Below are 20,969 nucleotides of genomic sequence, written 5' to 3'. Positions count from 1 at the left end.
ATAAAGCTTGAAAATGTTCTGTTTCCCAAAAATCTAATTTTTCAAAACTAAACCTGCAACCCATGCATGGAGTATTTAAGAATTAAAAGAAATTATATCTTTAACTTCAATTTGTCTTAATATTGTTACATAAGCACTAAGATAGTTGATAAAAATCATTAATATATTAAAAGAAGAAGATAATAGATAAGTTTCACTGTAATCTGACAAAATATTGAATGAATTTTCTCTTGAAAGGAACCTTGCTTCAGGACTAAGCGTATCTAACTGAGACAGAGTAGTTAGCTGTGAGTCTGGATTAAGCCTCATTAACAAATATAAAGAGCAGAGATCTAAGAGCAAACCAGCAACTATGGGGGAGAGAGGCGAGACAAGAAAGAGAAAAGTAAGGGGGGGGGGAGGTTTACTATTTCTTTTGTAAAAAAGGAGTTTGGAGGATTTTTCCTAAATGTGGGTCTCTACGTAGTCAACAATTATACTCTTTTCATTAGTAAAGCTTTCTTCTAAAAAGATCTTCTGTTATCATAAAGGAGAGCTACTTCTCGAGAAAATGTGAAATATGTTTGATCTCAATATACAATGTGGGCATTTTTTTCAGAATAAATGTTTGATCCTTATAATTAAAGTTATATTCCTGCAGGGTTTGACCTCCTCCAAATACTGAAGAGGAATTGAATTATAATCTCTAGGTCTGCATGATATAAACCAAAAAAAGTGCTATAATCCCAAGATTCACAGAACTTCTAACTTGTGCATGTACAGATATGATATAATGCACTGCAGCCTAGAGACATCATATTATAGTATGGATTAAATTTGTTCAGTTTTGCTCTTACATTTGTGGTTTCCTATTGACATGATACACAAGCTTGTTTCACTAATGATTATCCAATATTATTTTCTCAATAAACAATTTTATTTCTGGAGGCAAAGCTCAAATTCAACCTTCGCGTTCAGATTGTTCCAAAAAGATTAAAGCAGGCCCGTAGCCAGGGGGGGGTGCAAGGGTGCAGGTGCACCCCCCTTTCTTCTGAAAGAGGGGTGCAATGACGAATTTGCACCCCCCCCCTAGTCCCATATAAAAGAAATTGTTTCTAAAATCTAGTTATAAATTATATAGCCCGAGTAAGAATTGATTTTCAAACCAAATTATAATCTATTTGTGCTTTATACTCATTGAAAGTGTGACGGAGTTTTTGTGTACTCTCTCTCAACTCATCCCCTGAGTCAAGTCTTTCCTGTGACCTATCGCAGGATAACTAACAGTTGATCAGTACACTCTGTTGATTAAATATAACACAACATCAAAATTTACTCATATTCATTTAATAGTTGTTTAAGTCTAATTAAAACAGTATGATTTATTAATTATATGCATAGAGTCCCATCTAAATGAAATAGTAATCTCCTGTACACTTTAAGACTTTTAGCCCCCCCCCCTCGGAAGAGAAAAAAGCTAATATGTGGCCCGGAAGGGGAAATAGTGGTGGCTCATGGCCGCCTGCCTTCCCCCGCTCGTGGGGGGGATGTTGAGTATAGACGATGTATCATTACCCTCCTTAAAAGTTGTGGTCCCTAACTGTTAAGCACAAATGCCGCAACTCATTTATAGCCGAAACCAAAAAGTGAAAAATCAAGTTTGTCTGTCCGTGCTGTTCGGTAAGTGTTTGTTTGTTCATGCGTTATGGTTGCGGTTTAGCCAAATACCTTTACTATTAAATGTGATCACAACATTATTACAATTATTTTGGTATATTCCTAGTTAGGACAGACCCATTATTTTTTTAATTTGAAAAACTAATAGGGCTTTTTTTTTCTTAATTTTGACGATTATTTGAAATGTTCATCTGGTATAACGTTAAAGATATATTATTATCTTTATGAAGAGATTCTTTTAGAATGGAATTAAACTTAATTAATTTATTAGCTGAAGTGTCCGGCGTTGCCCGTGGAATAATTTTTTTTAATTAAAAAAAAAATAATTTTGAATTTTTATCCTATGTGTTCCCCGGGATAAGGGGTAAGGGGTTCCCTCAAAGGTAATTTCCTAGAGAATGATTTTATATATATACAGATATTTTAAATATAAATACATTACATACAATGGAGGGAGAGGATGAGACTCCGTCAGTTGTTGAAAATGCTTGGGCTTACAAGGTAATTGCTTTTTATCCAATGGCAGGAAGTGTTTAATTAACATTATTAAAAGAATTTAAACTAAAATGTCATTTTTTTTTTCAATCCTGATTAAAATCATATTTTTTATAATTCTTACTATCAGGTTCCTGAATTTAAACCTGAAGATAATCCTACAGGGATGTTGGAAGAAAGCAAGTTTGCAACTCTATTCCCCAGGTACTTCTGGTACTTCTGGTACTTCTGGTACTTCTGGTACTTCTGGTACTTCTGGTACTTCTGGTACTTCTGGTACTTCTGGTACTTCTGGTACTTTATGTGGCCAAATCTGTGGCACCTTTTCCTAAGGAAGCAAAATAGAAAATGAATCGTAATAACAAAGATGTACAAATTGTGTACGCTAAAATGTGTACTGTACAAGTCATTTCCTGCCACATATACTATTTCCTTTCAGGGCTTCCTCAATTTCTCATTATTCTTATTAACAGGGTTAGCCATAACATTTTCTAATTAATTTTCTACATGAAGAATCTTTAAAATTTTGTTAAATTTATTGATGTAAAAATAAATAAGAAGAATGCTTTAAGGGTGCTCCGCACCCATCTGCAATTTCAACTGTGAATATTTTCTCTTTGTAAAAAAATAAAAAAAATAAAAATTTGGGCCCGATCTTTTCCATATTATATAGATAAGAAAACTCCTAATAGCGCCAATATTATTATATTAATATTATAAGATTTTATATTTCTAAAAGATATCGTGAGAAGTATCTGAAAGAATGCTGGCCCCTGGTTCAGGCTAAACTTCAAGAGTTCCATCTCAAGTCTGAGCTAGATCTGGTGGAAGGATCAATGACAGTTCTTACAACAAGAAAGTGCTGGGATCCATATATTATCATCAAGGTGGGATATTTAACAACTTCTTATTTAGGTTAAGGTAACTTTATTTTTTCATTTGGATGAGAATAATTGAAAATTTTCACTAGGAGCTCTCTCCTTTACTGAAAAATACTTCTAAAGGAAAAAATTGAAAAAAGAAGCATTTTTTAATATTTAATATCCAAGAATAACACCCTTGGTTTTCTTAAAGTAAAATTCTACGCTGGGATATAATTTGAGCAGTTGATGGAGAAGAATTTACAAAAATGTAAATATTTATTGGAAAAAAGACTTGAAGAATTGAGTGAAGGGGGGGGGGGTTGTATTGTTCATAAAATAGTAAAAAAAAATTGACGTTCATGTTATTTTATTTTTTTATTTCAGGCTCGAGATATGATAAAGCTCTTGGCTCGAAGTGTTCCTTATGAACAGGCGACTCGAGTCCTCGAAGACGATTTCGGCAGTGATATTATTAAAATTGGAACCCTCGTCAGAAATAGAGAACGCTTTGTGAAACGACGACAAAGGTTGATCGGACCAAATGGTTCTACCTTGAAATCTATTGAACTATTAACCCAGTGCTACGTGTTGGTCCAGGGTAACACAGTGGCCTGTATAGGACCCTACCAGGGCCTCAAGCAGGTCAGGAAGATAGTCGTGGACACCATGAACAACGTTCACCCGATATACAACATCAAGACCCTCATGATTAAACGTGAGTTGATGAAAGATCCGAAGTTAAAAGATGAGAACTGGGAGCGGTTTCTTCCCAAGTTTGAACACAAGACCTTGTCAAAGAGAAAGCAGCCCCACAAGAAGAAGGAGAAGGCCCCTTACACTCCCTTCCCTCCTGCCCAACCCCTGAGCAAGGTGGATAAGGAGTTGGAGTCAGGAGAATACTTCTTGAAGGAGAAGGAGAGGAAAGCTAAGAAAGCTGCGGAGAAAAGGGAAAAGCAAATGGAAGCCCAAGGAAACCGGAAAGAGAAGAGAGAGAAGAGCTTTAAACCTCCCAAGGAGAAACCTCGTGTATCGAATTCAAAACCTGAAACCTCTGAGGTTGACATTGATCAACTTAAACAAAAAATTAAGAAAGCCCAGCAGAAAAAGAAACCTAAACAGTAAATTTATATTTTTTCAGATAAACAATGATTTCCATCTAGAGTCTTGACGCAACAAATACTAAATTTAAAAATATAAAAATGTCTCTGAGATACTGTTTGGGAAACCTGCCGGGTTTGATGAATCCTGGATTCCGGAGTTTACTCCGACCCGTCCTGACGGAGTTTCTAGGTTCTCCTTTAGTCCTGAGAACTGTAGCAACACAAACTATTCCTTCTAGTAGAAGAGGTCCCAGGAGACCAAATAGACACAGGTACTATAAAGAAACGAAAATTTCTTTGGATAATAATTTCTGTCTGAATAAACAGGAAAAGTAATTTTTAGTCTAGTACTAACTTATATCTAACCATTTCAGGGATGTGGGTCCCCCCTTTTTAGAAATTCATCCCCCCTTTTTTAGAAATTCATCCCCCCTCTTTTTTAGAAAATCATTTTTCCCAAAGATATGTATTTTGGGAAAATCATGATTTTTTGGTTAAAAATTGTCATTAAGAAAGAAATAACAATTTTATCCTTTTTCTCAAATTAACAAAAATCATTTCCCCGGGTAATAATGTTAAATATACACCCTCCTACTATTTTTAATAATTATTTTGTTGAGAGGAGAAGTTAAGATTTTTCACAATTTATTTAATATTTAGAGATGAAAAATATCGAGCTGCCAGAAAGAATAAAGTACTCAAAATAGAATTACAAGATTTTGAATTTGAAAGAAGAAGATATAAAGATGAGGTAAAAATAATTGACGTAAAAATTGAAAGTTTTTAAATTGTTTAGTTTAATGCTTTATTGGTTTAGAATGTTGACAGCAAAAATATTAGTTATTATTGCAGTTTGAAAATGCTACCTATATACCATATCCATCAGTCTAATTTTCTTCAACGAATGTATTTTTAATAATCCCCCCTCTCCCCCCACCCCCCGGTGGAGAGCATAAAAAATCATCCATTCTTGAAAATATACAGTATATACCCTTGACAATTAGCCTGAAAAACATGAATTGAACGGAGCACCCAAAAAATTTTGACAAATATGATTTATTGTGGGAAATAAAACTTTTGTAGAAATATCAAAATTACAGATTAACTTGAATAATATTTGATTTGTTTCTTTTAAGTTCTGAACATCAATCTTTAAAAAAGGGAAAACTGGACTTGAGGAGGGGGGCGGGGGGTTGGCTATTTTATCTCTAACGCCTATTACCTATTTTTCCTGTGTCTAGGTAACCCCTGAGGAGTTGAAGGAGAAGATGAAAAAGTTAGGTTTACCTGCTCCCAGCTCCTGGCAGGAGAAACCACTGTATATATCTAGTACTGGGATGGTGATAGATCAATATATTCCTCCAGAGGGAGACGGGAAGGCCAGTCTAATCTCAACTGCTAAAGCTAAAGAGGTATGTGAACTTTTCTCTCTTGGCTTTTGACTCTTAACTCTAGACTCTTGACTCTTGACTCTTGACTCTTGACTCTTGGCTCTTGGCTCTTGGCTCTCGGCTCTTGGTTCTAGGTTCTCGAATCTTTTTCCAGATTGAGTCCGAAATTATAATTTAAATAATTTCTTATATAATACACAACTCTGGTCAGCAATTTAGGGAAGAACGAGGGGGGTGATTAATTTCAAAAGAAAGATCCCTCTGATAAAATTTTAATAAAAGTGATCTTTATGGGATGAATAAATAAATAAATAATTAATTGATGAAAAATTTAAAAAAATGCTGATTGTCAATGAAATCTTAATATTTTTATTCAAGAGGGAAAAAACTAGATTTTCTGATCAACCTCAATCAAACTAAACAAAATCAACGATTTAATCAAATCTGTTGAATCTAGGTAACAGATCTAGTGAAAGGGAAAGGGAAAACAATGCGAAGCATCAGAAAAATACGATCTTATCACGAGGAATTCGATCCAAGGTTGGTTCATTTTATTATTTATTTTTACTTCTAAATCTATTTTTGTATTTTTCATTAAGTTTTTTATTCTGATTTTTAATTTATCTTTGTGCGTAGGGAGTGGGTTAATGAAGCTGAGGATATTTACAAGCGCGCGCACGAAGCGCTCGGGGAGCTAGACGAGGACAAGATGCACATGCACGTAACTGAGAAATGTTTCCCTGAGATGATGTACATGGCGCGCAGGAAAACTATTCGTTGGAAATATATAAAAACTCTGGAACCTCCTAGAGTTGTTTTATGTAATAAGACATTGTACAGGCCAGAAAAGGTACTATACGTTACAGAGGACATAACGAGTCAATGAACATGTACTGTTCAGACTAAGTAGAATTGTACTGTACACTTCTGTACTGGCCAATTAAAGCATATGTACTGTTCTGGAGAGTTAGGGTACATATACCGAACTGTACAAGCCAGTTAGGATTCCTTTATATATTTATGAATGTATATGTATGTATAATAGATGCTTTTGTACTTTGTTTATCTTATAATTATATTGTATCTATTTCTAATCTAATATCCTGATATTTAACATTTAACATTGAATATATTCCTGAAAATCTAATTTTTGAAAGTTTTTAAAGTTTATACACTAAATGTCAGAATTGATTGGTAAACTAGAAACTTATTATTGATGGTTGGAAATGTGAAACCCCCCCGCGCCCCCCCCCCCCTCAACATGATGGTTTTTGCGTAATATTCTATTATATTTATTTATTTCGTAACTATATATTAGATATAGATTTGAAAACCTAATTGTAAAGAAGAAGAAAAGATGATCATACTTTTCCCTCCGAAACTAAATTTTAAAAAAATATATTTCTGTATAAATATGTAAATCCTACCTATTCAACTCTTCTATCTGTTTGATTATTATAAAATTTATTTATCTTTTTTCATGCTACAAGCTTAATAACACTTTGTATTAAATTGAATAAAAGAGAGGGGGGGGGGGGTAATCTGAAACTTAGANTAGACAAGGATCTCCCAGTAGGAAAGATGGATGCAGCGTTGTTTAGTAAAATTCACCCCATTAAAATTGTTCATTTTCCACAAAAGTTATTATTTTGCGTGAGGAGGTGTTTGATTTTTTATAAAATGTATTTCCCGCTGCAGGCTTATTTAGATTGTCTAATATTATTTACAGAGCGTCCAATATCATATTGGATTATAACCAAGCTTTTAAGCCAAAATACTCGAAATAATACTCGAAAAAAAAAACTAGTATTTTATGCTAGCCAATTTTTATTTAGCCTTATACATTTTAAATGATTCAATCTTTTTCAATGTTCTGATTAATCCCGAAAATCGCAATAAAGAGCTAGAAACGATCTATAATATGTTGTGGGACACCCGGTATATTCCTAGGTTTGGACGATTAATCCATGGGAACGAGAATATAGCTAAGGATGTTCTTGAGTATTGTGTATTTGAGAAACATCTGTCTAATGTTTACGGAGTCTGGAGACTCCACTCCAAGATTATACCAGACTGGATGCCAAGAAGGTATTGTTTAGGGATTAAAGGGAGTGGTCAGCAAAAATTAAAGGCGCGGTAGAAAGTACAATAGAGGCCGATCCATAAAAATCTGAAATATTTAAAATTAATATTTTCTTAACGTTTTTTTCCAAGATTTTTCAAATTTAGCTTTTGCATAATGTAATAATACCAAACTTAAAGAGAATATAACTTTTAAATATCTTACACAATGTATATTTTTGTGGTGTCCCTGAAAATAAAAAACTCTTCAGTGCCAAAAACGCGTCAAATAAACAGTTAGTCCAGTCAAAACCATGTTTGCGAAAAGTTTATTTCAAATTCTCAAATTAATCCAAATTTTGTTAAGCGCGGAGAACGGGCGGTTAACTTATCTAGTGCCGAAGGAGAAACCGGAGAAACCTACTGCGGAGAAAAAAGAACCGGAGCCTGAGATCCCGGAGAACAAGGTCGATGAGCAGGAGGAGCAAGAATCCTTGTACGACAGGTTTGGAAAGGTTTTGAAACGAGGATAATAGATCTTTTTTATATTTCAGATTTAAAATGTCTCCTAGTCCCTGCTTCCCTGAGTAATCGACGCTTCCTGAGAATGGAGAACAGGGCGGATAATCCTGAGAATGGGGCGGATAAACCGGAGAGCGGGGCAGATGCCGTAGAGAACGGGGCGGATACAGTAGAGAACGGGACGGAGGTAGTGGAGAACGGGACGGATAAGAGTGTATCCTGGTTGTTATCTAGACAGTGTGGAATATGCCAGGGTTTATCTGAGGATGCAGTTTCAACTCCTTGTTGTTTATCAACAGCCTGTAAACCCTGCGCTCTCAAGCATTTAGAATCCGACAGGTAGAACCGTATTTAGTCAAATTACGGGGTTGTTCCATGGAACAAGAATAGAATAAAGGGAAGGGAAATGGCGCTGGTCTGGCATGAGAAAGCCAGTCGCACTGCTTTTCTTAAGAGTTCCTTATCTATTAATAATATATTACATGTATATAAAACTTATTTTTGAGTGAACAATTTAATTATACAGAAAATTTTTTCCCCTCATCAGTGAAATATTTATTCTTGCTTTAACATTCCATCCTGCACAGAAACTTGTCGAATAAACATTTATTTCTGAAAGAAAAGTTTTAAGAAATGTTCAAATATAGATAAAATTCTAGGTTCCAAATTTCTGGGTCTAAAAATAAAAAACAAAAAAATTTATTTATTAACTCTAAAATTGCCGCACTTATTTATTGTCAGCACTCGGGTGGAAACAATGAAAGAGGGAAACGAATCAATTAAATTTCATGGAAAAACTCGTCTAATTATTTTTATCTGTTAAGCTCTTGTTGGATCTGTGAGAACCCTGTAGATGAATCCCTACTTGCAGAAAACCAGGGACATAGTTATATCCTTTATCCTTTATCCATCTTGCCATTAGATATCTGATTTTACTCATCCCTTATCCATCTTACTAATGGATATCTTTGATTTTACTCATCCTTTATCCATCTTACCATTAGATATCTGATTTTACTCATCCCTAATCCATCTTACCATTAGATATCCTAGATTTTACTCATCCTTTATCCATCTTACCATTAGATATCTGATTTTACTCATCCTTTATCCATCTTACCATTAGATATCTGATTTTACTCATCCTTTATCCATCTTACCATTAGATATCTGATTTTACTCATCCTTTATCCATCTTACCATTAGATATCTGATTTTACTCATCCTTTATCCATCTTACCATTAGATATCTGATTTTACTCATCCTTTATCCATCTTACCATTAGATATCTGATTTTACTCATCCTTTATCCATCTTACCATTAGATATCTGATTTTACTCATCCTTTATCCATCTTACCATTAGATATCTGATTTTACTCATCCTTTATCCATCTTACCATTAGATATCTGATTTTACTCATCCTTTATCCATCTTACCATTAGATATCTGATTTTACTCATCCTTTATCCATCTTACCATTAGATATCTGATTTTACTCATCCTTTATCCATCTTACCATTAGATATCTGATTTTACTCATCCTTTATCCATCTTACCATTAGATATCTGATTTTACTCATCCTTTATCCATCTTACCATTAGATATCTGATTTTACTCATCCCTTATCCATCTTACCATTAGATATCTGATTTTACTCATCCCTTATCCATCTTACCATTAGATATCTGATTTTATTCATCCTTTATCCATCTTGCCATTAGATATCTTAGATTTTACTCATCCCTTATCCATCTTACCATGAGATATCTGATTTTACTCATCCCTTATCCATCTTACCATTAGATATCCTTGATTTTATTCATCCCTTATCCATCTTACTATTAGATATCCTAGATTTTACTCATCCCTTATCCATATTACTATTAGATATCCTAGATTTTACTAACCCTTATCCATCTTACTATTGGATATCCTAGATTTTACTCATTCCTTATCCATCTTACTATTAGATATCCTAGATTTTACTAACCCTTATCCATCTTACTATTGGATATCCTAGATTTTACTAATCCTTTATCCATTTTACTATATATTAGATTTTACTCATCCGTTCTCCATCTTGCTATTGGATATCTTAGACTTTACTCATCCATCATCCTCTTGGATACTATAGATTTTACTCATCCCTTATCCTCTTGGATACTCAAGGTTTTACTCATCCCGCATCCCTCATCTTGGATATTATAGATTTACTTTCCCTTATCCTTTTTGATATTTTAGATTTACCAAGGTTGTATAACAAGGTTGGTTACTCTCGATGCCCTACGATTTAGGGAAAATGTCGTCTCCTAAGATATATAGATAAAAAACCTCAGATGACGTCACTCTCGTCTCTATAATCAATGACGTCTTATTAGGTTTTTAAAAACCGTTTTTATCTATCTATCTTAGAAGACGACATTTTCCGTATATTGAAGCGCATCGAGAGAAACCAACCTTATTATACAACCTTGGATTTTATTCATCCCTTATCCTGTTAAATAATTAATATTTTACTCATTCGTCATCCTGTTAGATAGTTAACATTTTACTCATCCTTTATCATGGTGTAAGTTAATATTTTCCTCATCTCTCATCCTGTTGGATAGTTATTATTTTACTCGTGCCTTATCCTGTTAGATAGATAATATTTTACTCATCTCTCATCCTGATGTATTCTTAGATTTTACTCATTCCTCATTCTATTAGCGGTGGCCGGTGAGCTTTCAACTATATATATATTTTTTTAATCCATATTTACCATTTATCTAAATGTTGTTTCTAAGAAAGGTATATGGATATATCTACTGCGAGTTTAGGAGGTTCGGGAGAGTTTGGATCAAATCATTCCCAGTCTTTTCTCTTGTTCCCTTTGCAGGTAATCCCCTGAAGTTTTACCGGCTTGTAACTAAAAACTGCAAAAAAAAAATCACTCAAAGCCCCAATCTGAACTATTGTAAAAAGAGAGATTATAAAAATTTCCTGATTTCTGAATGGTTCATCAAGTTTTACTATAAACATAAACGAAACAAATAGGACACAATTTGAAAACTCTGCTTTGTTAAAAAAAAATCATTAAATTGTAGAAAAAATAACCTGGAGTTTTTTCCAAAGTGGATCCAGGATCCGGATCCGCATTAAAAATTAATGGATCCTTAGGACTGATTATAAGCATATCTTATTTATTAAATTAAATATAAAACTAATTCTTGTTTTCTCAAGGTGGTTCTGTGTGCCGGGGGTGTGGTATAAAACATATAACCCAGAGCAGGAACTGTTGGTCGTGTTCTAAACCTGTTCTAAAAACAGATGATCTGGATTCAGATAAAACTATCAGGTACTCTCCCCCCCCCACATCCTGGATTCAGAATATGATAAAGATAACACCTGTGAAAAAAAATGTTCATCAGAAATCAATAATAATATTTTTGTTCTATTCTTTCTATTCCAAAGTTTCAAAAGAAACTGTTAATAAAAGAGCTTTAATAAAAGAGATTTTACAAAAAAAAACGAGGAAAAACTACAAATCTGCTCCAAATCTTACCAAATCTGCTCCAAATCTTATCAAATTTGCTCCAAATCTGCTCCAAATCTTATCAAATTTGCTCCAAATCTTACCAAATATGCTCCAAATCTTGCCAAATCTTACCAAATCTTACCAAGATGGCAAAATCGTACTTTTAACAACAGTAAATACATTTTCAATGTTTCATTTCTAAAATAACTTTTTTTTATAAAAAAAATCTTACGCAGATATTTTTCCTTTTACCTAAAACTTTTATGCATTTTAATAATTTTAGCATAAAAATTTAATTAATGTTGGGTAAAACTACGCTGATCCCAGTTTTTTTTCCCACCCTGGGTTTTTATGTTTTATTTTTATTTTAATCTTTCAATATTTCAGGGATGCACTGAGTTACCACAAGGAGAAGGAGAAACACTCTACGGAGTTAATAAATAAACTATTTCTCCGTAGAATCATGTTTCTCAAGGAGGCTGAAACAAGGAAACCTAGTGAGGTGGAACAGGGAGAAATAGGAGACGGGGAGGAGGAAGGTGAAACAAAGGAGAACGGAGATAATGACGCAAAGTCAGAGGACGCACTCAGTGAAGGAAAACGTGAGAAGGTTGAAAGTTCTCCGAGAAAGAAATCTACCCGAGACCGGAGTAGTTCCAGGGACCGGAGACGGGAGAAAAAGAAACACAAGAGGGATGAGCATCGACGAGAAGACAAGCGGAAGCGCAAACACAGAGATCGGAGTAGGGATAGAAGTAGGGATAGAGAGAGAAACAGGAGCAGAGATAGAGATCGTAGCAGAGATAGAGAACGTAGTAGAGACAAAGAGAAGTCTCGGAACCAAAGTAAAGACCTGGAGGATAAAAGTGACAAGAAAGAAATAAAAAAAGAAAATGGACTCGGTTCATTCGCCGCCTTACAGCGGAGAATCCGTGAAGAAAGCGAGATTGTTGAGAAGAGAGTGAAGGACAAGATCGAGGAGTATATCAGCAGCATGGTCACCCAGCAGCTCAGGGTCAAGAAGGATGAGATAGAGAAGGAGGTGTTGAAGAAGGTTGCCCTGGCCAGGCAGAATATGGAGGAGGAGGTTAAGATGGAGATTGATCTCATGAAGAAGTTCAGGGAGGCAGAGGAGAAGAAGAAGATGGATGAGATGAATGCTAGGATGGCAGAGAAGGTAGGATTGTTTTAAAATTCAGTGATGGTGATGGACCAAACCTCTGTAGAGTAAAAAAGTAGATGTTAGTTCCACATTTATTGAAAATATATTTCGGTCTGGGTTGACCCTCGTCAGTTTTAACGATATAATAACCATCAAAATCGATAAAAAAAATTAAAAAATGTAAAAAATCACAAGAAGATAAACAAACAAAAAGATTATTCAAAATAAAAATTTGGGCTGTCAAATGGACATAAGGGAAAAGAACTTAGGTAGGATTGGTCTGCGAGATGGTAGGAGAGATAATCCCTGTAAAAACATCCTACCACAAATATTTTTTCACCTTTCAACCCCCCTTTAAAGACTTTTCGTAAAAGAAAAATTATAAATATTCAAATAGAAATAGTTATTCAAAAATCTAAAAGTTTTGATTATATCTAAAACTCTAACCTTCCATCCACCTCCGTATAAATCTATTTTTATATTTTCTCTATTATTACAATCAACATGGCGTCATCAGATTTCTTTCTCTTTATCTCTCCAGTACAGAGAGACAGCTGATTATTAGTAAATAGTCACTATATTAGAAATATGTTCAATTCTAGTGGGGTTTTTTAAAAATAGTAAAATACTTATTAGAAGAAAAATGTCTGAAAAGATTATTGTTTTTTTTTGCAGATAATTATTCTTAAAAGGAATAAAATAAAGTTGTCTCTCAGAATCCCTTTTTATTGATTATTTTTTTTTAATCGTGCATCTGCTACGTTTTTCTTTTAACATTTGTTTGACGAATTATATTCTTCTCCTGAAATGGGACTATACAGAGCGTCCCACGTCAAAATACGCCAAAATACGCACAAAATACACTCAAGCAATCCCTGTACAATATGACTTAATTTCATTTCATTTCATTTCATTTCATTTCATTGTTCAGGAGAAAGCTCTAGAAAACGAGCGCAAGAAGCTTGCTGAAGACCGGCTGGCTATCCTGGAGAACCAGATGAGGATAGAGAAGGAGAAGCAGAAGGAGAAGAAGAAGATGGAGAAGAAGAGTAAACAAGAACAAATGAAGATTCTGGGAAAGGATAAATCCCGACCTCGTCTTTCCTTCAGTTTAAATAAGAATTGAATTTCAGAAGAATGATTGAGAATGTCAGGGGACGGATTGCTCTCTAGGTCGGATCAGGATCGGATTCGATCCTTTCTCCTGGAGCAGTTGAAACAGTTTGCTGATGGTTTAGGACCGGAGATAGGTTTAGCAGACCTGGAGAAAACTGGGGCCTACAAAGGACTTGCAGATAAGGTCCGTGTTGACTTTAAAAGAGTTTTTATTAAAAGTTTCTAATGAGGGACGTCACTCAATGCTTTTTTTCGAATTTTATTTAGTTTTCCTCAATGAATGGTGTTTTGAACGGAAATCGACAATTTGACAGGTACATAAAATCGAGTTAACGTGGATTTCTATTCCATTTTTTTTAATTTCTTGAATTAAAAAAAAGAATCCATATTTTTCAGGTTAATTCTGGTTTAATTGAGAGTTTTGAGTGTCTTGAGGATTATAAGATTATTACAGTTGTTTCTGCGCACAATCCTGATCTGAAGGTAAACGGATGATTTTAATTCTTGGCCCCCTTCTCCTCTCTTATCCTGATAGATGGGAGGGGGGGGAAGGCTTTATAATTTTTGTTTAAGTCTCCATTTTTGATTTGCTTCAATAGTTTCTTGAATTAGATACATTTATTATAACTTAAAAGCGCTTTTACCTTCTTTGTGTATTGTTTCCACGAAAAACCATTCATTTGTTGCATAAGTTAAAGTTAGCAATTAAAGAATTCAGAACAGAAATTTGGGGGAGGGGGGGGGGATAATAAACTGTTTAGTGTTAAGTAGTTCAGGGGTTTATATCTTGAAGAAATAAAAAAAATGATTTTTAAAGAATGGGGGATGGGGTGTAATATAAAATAGACATTGATTGGCAAGTTTTTTTTCCCCCGATTTTGATATTTTTTACCCTGAAATCATTTATTTTTCGGTATTATTCAGCGAGGATATTTTTTACAATTTTTGATGTTGCGTGCAAACAATCCAGTTATTTTTAAAGAGGGGGAGGGGGGGGTATTATTTTTATAGAAAATATTTACCCCTTACTAATCTATTCTGTATGTACATTGTACACAGGCTGGAGGTTTGAGTCTAGCTGCAGTGTGGAGTGTACAGCAGGATCTAGTAATTATCTCGGAGCATCGTGTACAGGAGAATATTTTCTCCGTGTCAGCTCATCTTGTCCGTATGTCGGACTCGGAGAATGACTCAGACTGAAAACCAGAAAAAAAGTTATCGCTGAGCCAAAGCAATGGGTTGTAATCCATACACAGGGGTCTGTGGATTTCTTGTACGGGTAAAAGTATTTTTTGATGTTCAAGTTTTTATTAATCAAAATCTTTTATTATTATTATTATTAACATTCAACCTATAGTCAAAGAATCATGATCCTCAAGGACAATGATTCTCCGAGCTCCAGCCACTTCCCCTTGTCTGCCTGGGTTATAATGGATCACATCGGGTTTGAGTCTGTTAGGATCCAGTGTGTATGCCCGATATGTGAGGAGGCCTAAAAATGCTTTAAATAGCATTCCTGAACAGTACACACGTCTGTTTAAAATTTATCATAATGGTATTAACAAATGAGAATCTAACTAAGGGGTAACCCTAAAGGAATGTCACTAGTAAAACTTTTTTAGGCATCCTCTTTAAATAAATAATCCATATTTGGTTTACCTTTGGGTTCTGAAATCTTACTAGGAGAACACTAAGTGTTGGCGCACCACCGTCCCTGATTTATTCTCGAGTCCATTTTTTATTTTTACACCCATCAATGCGTAAATGAGTAAATCAGGTTTAGCTGGACAATATACCATGGGTCAGTTGCCAATTCTATTTATTTTAATGAAAAAATACTTAATTCTGCCCATTCTGAATGATGTGTTTATTGCGATGGTTCGTGAGTTGCTGTTAGCCATTTTTCTATTATCTTCCCCAGCCTTTTACCTCTTTCTAATAGTGATTTCCCCTTTGAACCATCTTGGCCAAGGTAATTCCGTAAAATTCGTGCATTTGATATTGTGCCTTTGGCCTTTTGTGTAGCCAAATAGTTTGATATTTTAAGCTCACGTCTGACTGTGGCTACAGCAGGACATTCAAATATTACATGTGATTCTGTTAGTTTAATATGAAGTCCAAAAATTTCGCAGTGTGGGCAAAACTCATATTTAAATCCATATCGGTTTTTGTACCGGTTGCCTAATTGCGCATTACCCCCCCTGACTTGGCATAAAACCTTACTTGCTTTTGAATCATTAACGTGGCCATGCATTTTAAACCAGTTCCAAGGCTGGGGGGCTGTATTTAAAGTAGAATGTTGCCTTTTAACATTCAATACAAATGCCACTGCTTTGTTTGTTAAAGCAGCTTGTAGGTGTGATTTCTTTTTAAAATTAACAATTAACCCTATTTGTGATTCAATTTTCATCCATGATTTAGTGTAAGGATCCTCAGGGTATTCTAATGACTGTCTTAAAATTTTTAAAAGGGTCGGATTCCGTTTTGTTTTCAAAATATTATAAATAAACAGAGCTTGTTTGTTAAGAATCCTATATTTCATAGGCATTAATCCAGCATCTATCCAAGCTAATGCTCGTGACGTTGAAGCTGGAACCTGTAGTATAAACCTCCCAATCATATTTTGTATACGTCCAGCCCCATTACTGTACTCTTTTTAATAGTTAATGCTTCCACACAGTACAAAATTGATGGTATTGCGCATGTCTCCCATACTCGTTTAGCTATTAACGCCCTATCTAGTCCCCCCCTTGTTAGATTCATAATTGTGTATGCATAGCTCATAGCTCTTTTAATCATTATCTCTTCATATTGGCCAATTATATTCCTTCCTCTTAACTGTATTTTAACCCCTAAATATTTTGCGACCAATATTTCCTCAATTGTTTCTGAATTAACTGACCAATTAACATCATACGTAGCATTTGAGATAATATATGTTTTACTGGTTGCTAAAGTCATTTTCATATCCCTGCAAAACATACACACAACCCTTAACAGTTTATTCATTCCGATCTTTGGTGTACCCGAAATCAGTACAAGGTCGTCTGCAAAAAACAATGCCGTAACCAATTCGTCTCCTATTTTGACTCCTAACTTAGTATTATGCAACGCCGTTCCCAAAGTTGAAATATACAAGGCAAATAATAGGGGGGATAATGAGCACCCTTGTTTAACCCCTTGCGTGAAATACAATGGAGCTGAAAGCCCGTGGGTTAAGCCCACTCTAACCGAATCATTATAGTACATACTTCTTATGAGCGAAACTACCCTTCCACCAAATCCTATAAATCTCAATTTAGTGTATAAAAGTTCCCTGCACACAGAATCATATGCTTTAGCTATATCACAAAAGGCAATTGAAATTGTTTTGTGCTTGCGTCTGGCTTCCTTTATAGCATTAATTATGATAAACACACAATCTGTTGTAGACCTTTGTTTGCGAAAGCCATACTGGACAATACCATAAAGATTTTCTCTTTCACAAATTAAATTCATGCGTTCATGAAGCAGTTTAGTAATACGTATTTTAATTTATAAATAAAACTTAATAAGTTAATCTGTTTTAGCGGATGTAAGATATGAAATTGTTGAGCCTATAAATAACCTTTCTTACAAATCCGCCAAATATTTTATTAAAATTCGCAATTTTTTTTTAACTTTAAGTTTCTTTGAAAATGTAAAAATACAGCGGGATGATCTTGTTTTTGAAACATGTCACCATGTAAACTGGGCAGCACTAAAAGTGTGATATACACTCCATGGATTCAGATACTGTAAGTTTAATGGGATTGTTTCAAAAAAATTATTCAAATTAACAAATAAAATAAAGGTTTTTAAAATATTTTTAGAGTTTAATTTTAAAACGTTTATAATTTTTCAGGCGTTCAAATGGTTGCCCGTGATCCTGATATCCGCTATATTAGTTTGGTCTTATTACGCATACGTGGTACATCTGTGTATTCTGACAATATCAGAACCATGGGTCAGATATATCCTTCTAGTCCTTTACCATATACTCTTCATACTCTTCCTCTGGTCTTACTGGAGAACGGTCTGGACTAATCCAGGACCAGTACCTTCAAGATTCAAGTAGGTTTATATCCTGATATATCTAGATTCAAGTAGGTTTATATCCAGATATATCTAGATTCAGATAGGTTTATCCAGATCTATCTAGATTCAAGTAGGGTTATATCCAGATATATCTAGATTCAAGTAGGTTTATATCCAGATATATCAAGATTCAAGTAGGTTTATATCCTGAGTTAGATATTGATATTATCCAGGGAGAATTGAAAACATTGAGCTATATTTTGAATATTGACATTATCCAGGGAGGATTGAAAACCTAGAGTTAGATATTAAAATTATCCAGGGAGGATTGAAAACATAGAATTAGATATTATTATTATCCAGGGAGAATTGGAAACCTTGAGCTTTATATTGATATTATCCAGGGTGGATTGAAAACCTAGAGTTTTATATTATTATTATCCAGGGAGGATTGAAAACCTTGAGTTAGATATTATTATTATCAAAGGAGGATTGAAGACCAAGAAAATATGTTTAGATTGACACGTGATGAACTGGAGAACCTGGAGAGTACAGAGAGTGATGTTGAACAAAGAAGAATTCTTGAACAAGTTGTTATAGACAAGGATCTACCAGTAGCTATGAGAACTATTCAGGTAATATAGACAAGGATCTACTAGCTATGAGAACTATTCAGGTAATATAGACAAGGATCTCCCAGTAGGATCTACCTGTAGCTATGAGAACTATTCAGGTAATATAGACAAGGATCTACCAGTAGCTATGAGAACTATTCAGGTAATATAGACAAGGATCTACCAGTAGCTATGAGAACTATTCAGGTAATATAGACAAGGATTTACCAGTAGCTATGAGAACTACTCAGGTAATATAGACAAGGATTTACCAGTAGCTATGAGAACTATTCAGGTAATATAGACAAGGATCTACCAGTAGCTATGAGAACTAGTATTCAGGTAATATAGACAAGGATCTACCTGTAGCTATGAGAACTAGTATTCAGGTAATAAAGACAAGTATCCACCTGTAGCTATGAGAACTAGTATTCAGGTAATATAGACAAGGATCTACCAGTAGCTATGAGACTATTCATGTAATATAGACAAGGATCTACTAGCTATGAGAACTATTCATGTACCTACTGCCTGTAGCTATAAGAACTATTCATGTTGTATAGACAAGGATCTACCTGTAGTTATAAGAACTATTTATGTAGTATAGTTAAACTCAAATTTAAAACCTTCAAATTTATAAGTTGTACAATGTACATATTGAGTTTAATCTATGTGGCTAATCGCTCTAACGACCAAAAGTTTTCGTCTCAAGACTAGGTTCTCATTTTTTTTCCAATAATAATCGTTTCGATTAAAAACATAGAAATACATTTTTATATATTTTATATTTAGGGTTCAGTAAGATATTGTGATAGATGTAGTATTATAAAACCAGACCGGGCACATCACTGTTCAGTTTGTGGCACTTGTGTTCTGAAAATGGATCATCACTGTCCTTGGGTAAGTTATCACCCCCTCCTTCTTACGGGGGGGGGAGTCGTTTTGTATTTGTTTTTAGTTTGTATGAAATAAGGATATAATCGTTGTTTATACAATTTCTTACAGGAACTATGAAGGTCAAATTCCAAGCAACCCGCCATTTGTAAATGGGCGGGCAACGGGCATGTCCTTGTGTCCTTTAAACCTCTCTCCTGGTTCCCTTAAAACCTTTGTCCGAGTAAGGACGTGGATATCCATATTCTAATAACAAAAAATTGAGTTACGGAATACAGGTTACAGCGTACGGTAAGATCCATGTTAGTGTATTTGCGGTCTCTGAACTTGTGTAAATTGAACAATATATGCCACTCTATAATTAAAATTATGTCTGCCCCTTTTTTATTGATTAATAAATATATATTTCCTTTAAAAAGACATTTTGTTTGTTTAGGTGAACACCTGTGTAGCGTTCCTCAACTACAAGTTCTTTGTTCTATTCTTGTTCTACGGGTTCATCTACTGTATCTTTATCTCTTTGTCCGTTCTCAAATACTTTCTACAGTTCTGGGCGAGATCTTTCGAGTCAACAGGTATATTGTCAAATCAAAGCAAATATTAAAAATTTAACTAAGGAAAAAGATATTTCTTGATCAACGTTTCGATTAGGGATTGTAATTGAAGATTCCCATTGGTGGTACTCAGAAAACTTGTATTATTGATCCTCTATAAAATATCATAGATCATTCAGAGATCGTAATAATGCGAGTCCGCTGTTCTTCTTGTATTACGCACTTGATCGCTTCAAATTAAAAGTTTTTGTTGTAAAACTGGAATATGTTTGATTGTGGAAATATGTTTAGGCCAGAGTAAGTTCCATATTCTGTTCTTGTTCTTTGTCTCCTCAATGTTCAGTATCAGTCTCTGTTCTCTTCTCTGCTATCATATACATCTTGTTCTCAATAACAGGAATAAACTACATTTTATTCTTAACATCTAAACCATCAATATTTGGCCAGAGAACGAATTTAAAGAATTTGAGTGCCGGCTTAAATTTAAGCCGCGGCTTAAATATGGTTGGTTCCACTTAAAATTGTATCAAATAATTCAAGATTTAGGCTGACGCTTAATTTAAACCGGGTTTTGGCAGATTTAAGCCGCGGCTCAAATTCTTTAAATTCGGCCTCTGGAGACATAACACACATAAATAAATTAAATTTTAAAAAAAAATTTTAAAATGGTTTTTACAGAACTACGTTGGAAGCCTTCAGATCTCCGGTATTCAGGTAACCTATTTTAAATGTTTTGAAAATATTTAGAATAAAAACTTATTAAAATAAAGGATTATTTTTCTAGACGAGGCCCAGATAAGCTTGGTTTTAGTCTTGGTAAACTTGGAAACCTGCAGGAGGTCTTCGGAGACAATTGGAAGGTAAACTCCTTGATTAGTTGACAATATTAACCACTAAATTGGAAGGTAAACTCCTTGACTAGTTGACAATATTAACCACTAAATTGGAAGGTAAACTCCTTGA

General features: G+C 34.4%; 4 protein-coding genes across 7 annotated transcripts in view; all 4 read left to right on the top strand.

The window, feature by feature from the left end:
* The first annotated feature begins 1,976 nt into the window (after positions 1-1,976).
* LOC111698997 (KRR1 small subunit processome component homolog) lies at positions 1,977-4,153 on the top strand. Its single transcript, XM_023469512.1, has 4 exons — positions 1,977-2,157; positions 2,282-2,355; positions 2,891-3,038; positions 3,399-4,153. The coding sequence occupies exons 1-4, from the start codon at positions 2,104-2,106 to the stop codon at positions 4,134-4,136; spliced, it is 1,014 nt and encodes a 337-aa protein (XP_023325280.1). The 5' UTR covers positions 1,977-2,103; the 3' UTR covers positions 4,137-4,153.
* LOC111698972 (probable 39S ribosomal protein L45, mitochondrial) lies at positions 4,133-8,121 on the top strand. The gene is made up of 7 exons (XM_023469480.1): positions 4,133-4,386; positions 4,775-4,865; positions 5,356-5,526; positions 5,963-6,045; positions 6,142-6,355; positions 7,313-7,593; positions 7,934-8,121. Exons 1-7 carry the CDS (start codon positions 4,214-4,216, stop codon positions 8,097-8,099), a joined length of 1,179 nt encoding a protein of 392 aa, XP_023325248.1. The 5' UTR covers positions 4,133-4,213; the 3' UTR covers positions 8,100-8,121.
* A 3,185-nt stretch (positions 8,122-11,306) lies between these two features.
* LOC111698996 (arginine and glutamate-rich protein 1-B) lies at positions 11,307-13,907 on the top strand. Its single transcript, XM_023469511.1, has 3 exons — positions 11,307-11,430; positions 11,998-12,787; positions 13,704-13,907. Exons 2-3 carry the CDS (start codon positions 12,074-12,076, stop codon positions 13,896-13,898), a joined length of 909 nt encoding a protein of 302 aa, XP_023325279.1. The 5' UTR covers positions 11,307-11,430; positions 11,998-12,073; the 3' UTR covers positions 13,899-13,907.
* Positions 13,908-13,911: 4 nt separating this feature from the next.
* Positions 13,912-20,969, top strand: part of LOC111698995 (palmitoyltransferase ZDHHC15) — a 9,256-nt gene continuing 2,198 nt past the window's right edge. For 3 of the 4 annotated variants that reach the window (XR_002764655.1, XR_002764656.1, XM_023469509.1), the window contains exons 1-10: positions 13,912-14,072; positions 14,285-14,371; positions 14,948-15,167; positions 17,772-17,980; positions 18,462-18,579; positions 19,351-19,458; positions 19,889-20,027; positions 20,298-20,403; positions 20,685-20,720; positions 20,791-20,866. Coding sequence is in view for 2 of the 4 variants with exons in the window: in XM_023469509.1 (XP_023325277.1) it covers positions 15,123-15,167; positions 17,772-17,980; positions 18,462-18,579; positions 19,351-19,458; positions 19,889-20,027; positions 20,298-20,403; positions 20,685-20,720; positions 20,791-20,866 (837 nt within the window). In the remaining 2 variants the exon portion in view is untranslated. Of the gene's footprint in view, positions 14,073-14,284; positions 14,372-14,947; positions 15,168-17,526; positions 17,665-17,771; positions 17,981-18,461; positions 18,580-19,350; positions 19,459-19,888; positions 20,028-20,297; positions 20,404-20,684; positions 20,721-20,790; positions 20,867-20,969 lie in introns of those variants that run through there. The other variant, XM_023469510.1, reaches the window with a different exon arrangement.

Source organism: Eurytemora carolleeae, unplaced genomic scaffold (assembly GCF_000591075.1).
Source record: "Eurytemora carolleeae unplaced genomic scaffold, Eaff_2.0 scaffold129, whole genome shotgun sequence".
NCBI classification, from domain to species: domain Eukaryota; kingdom Metazoa; phylum Arthropoda; class Copepoda; order Calanoida; family Temoridae; genus Eurytemora; species Eurytemora carolleeae.
The sequence above is the reverse complement of the archived record's forward strand: the minus strand, read 5'-3'. Positions and strand labels throughout refer to the sequence as shown.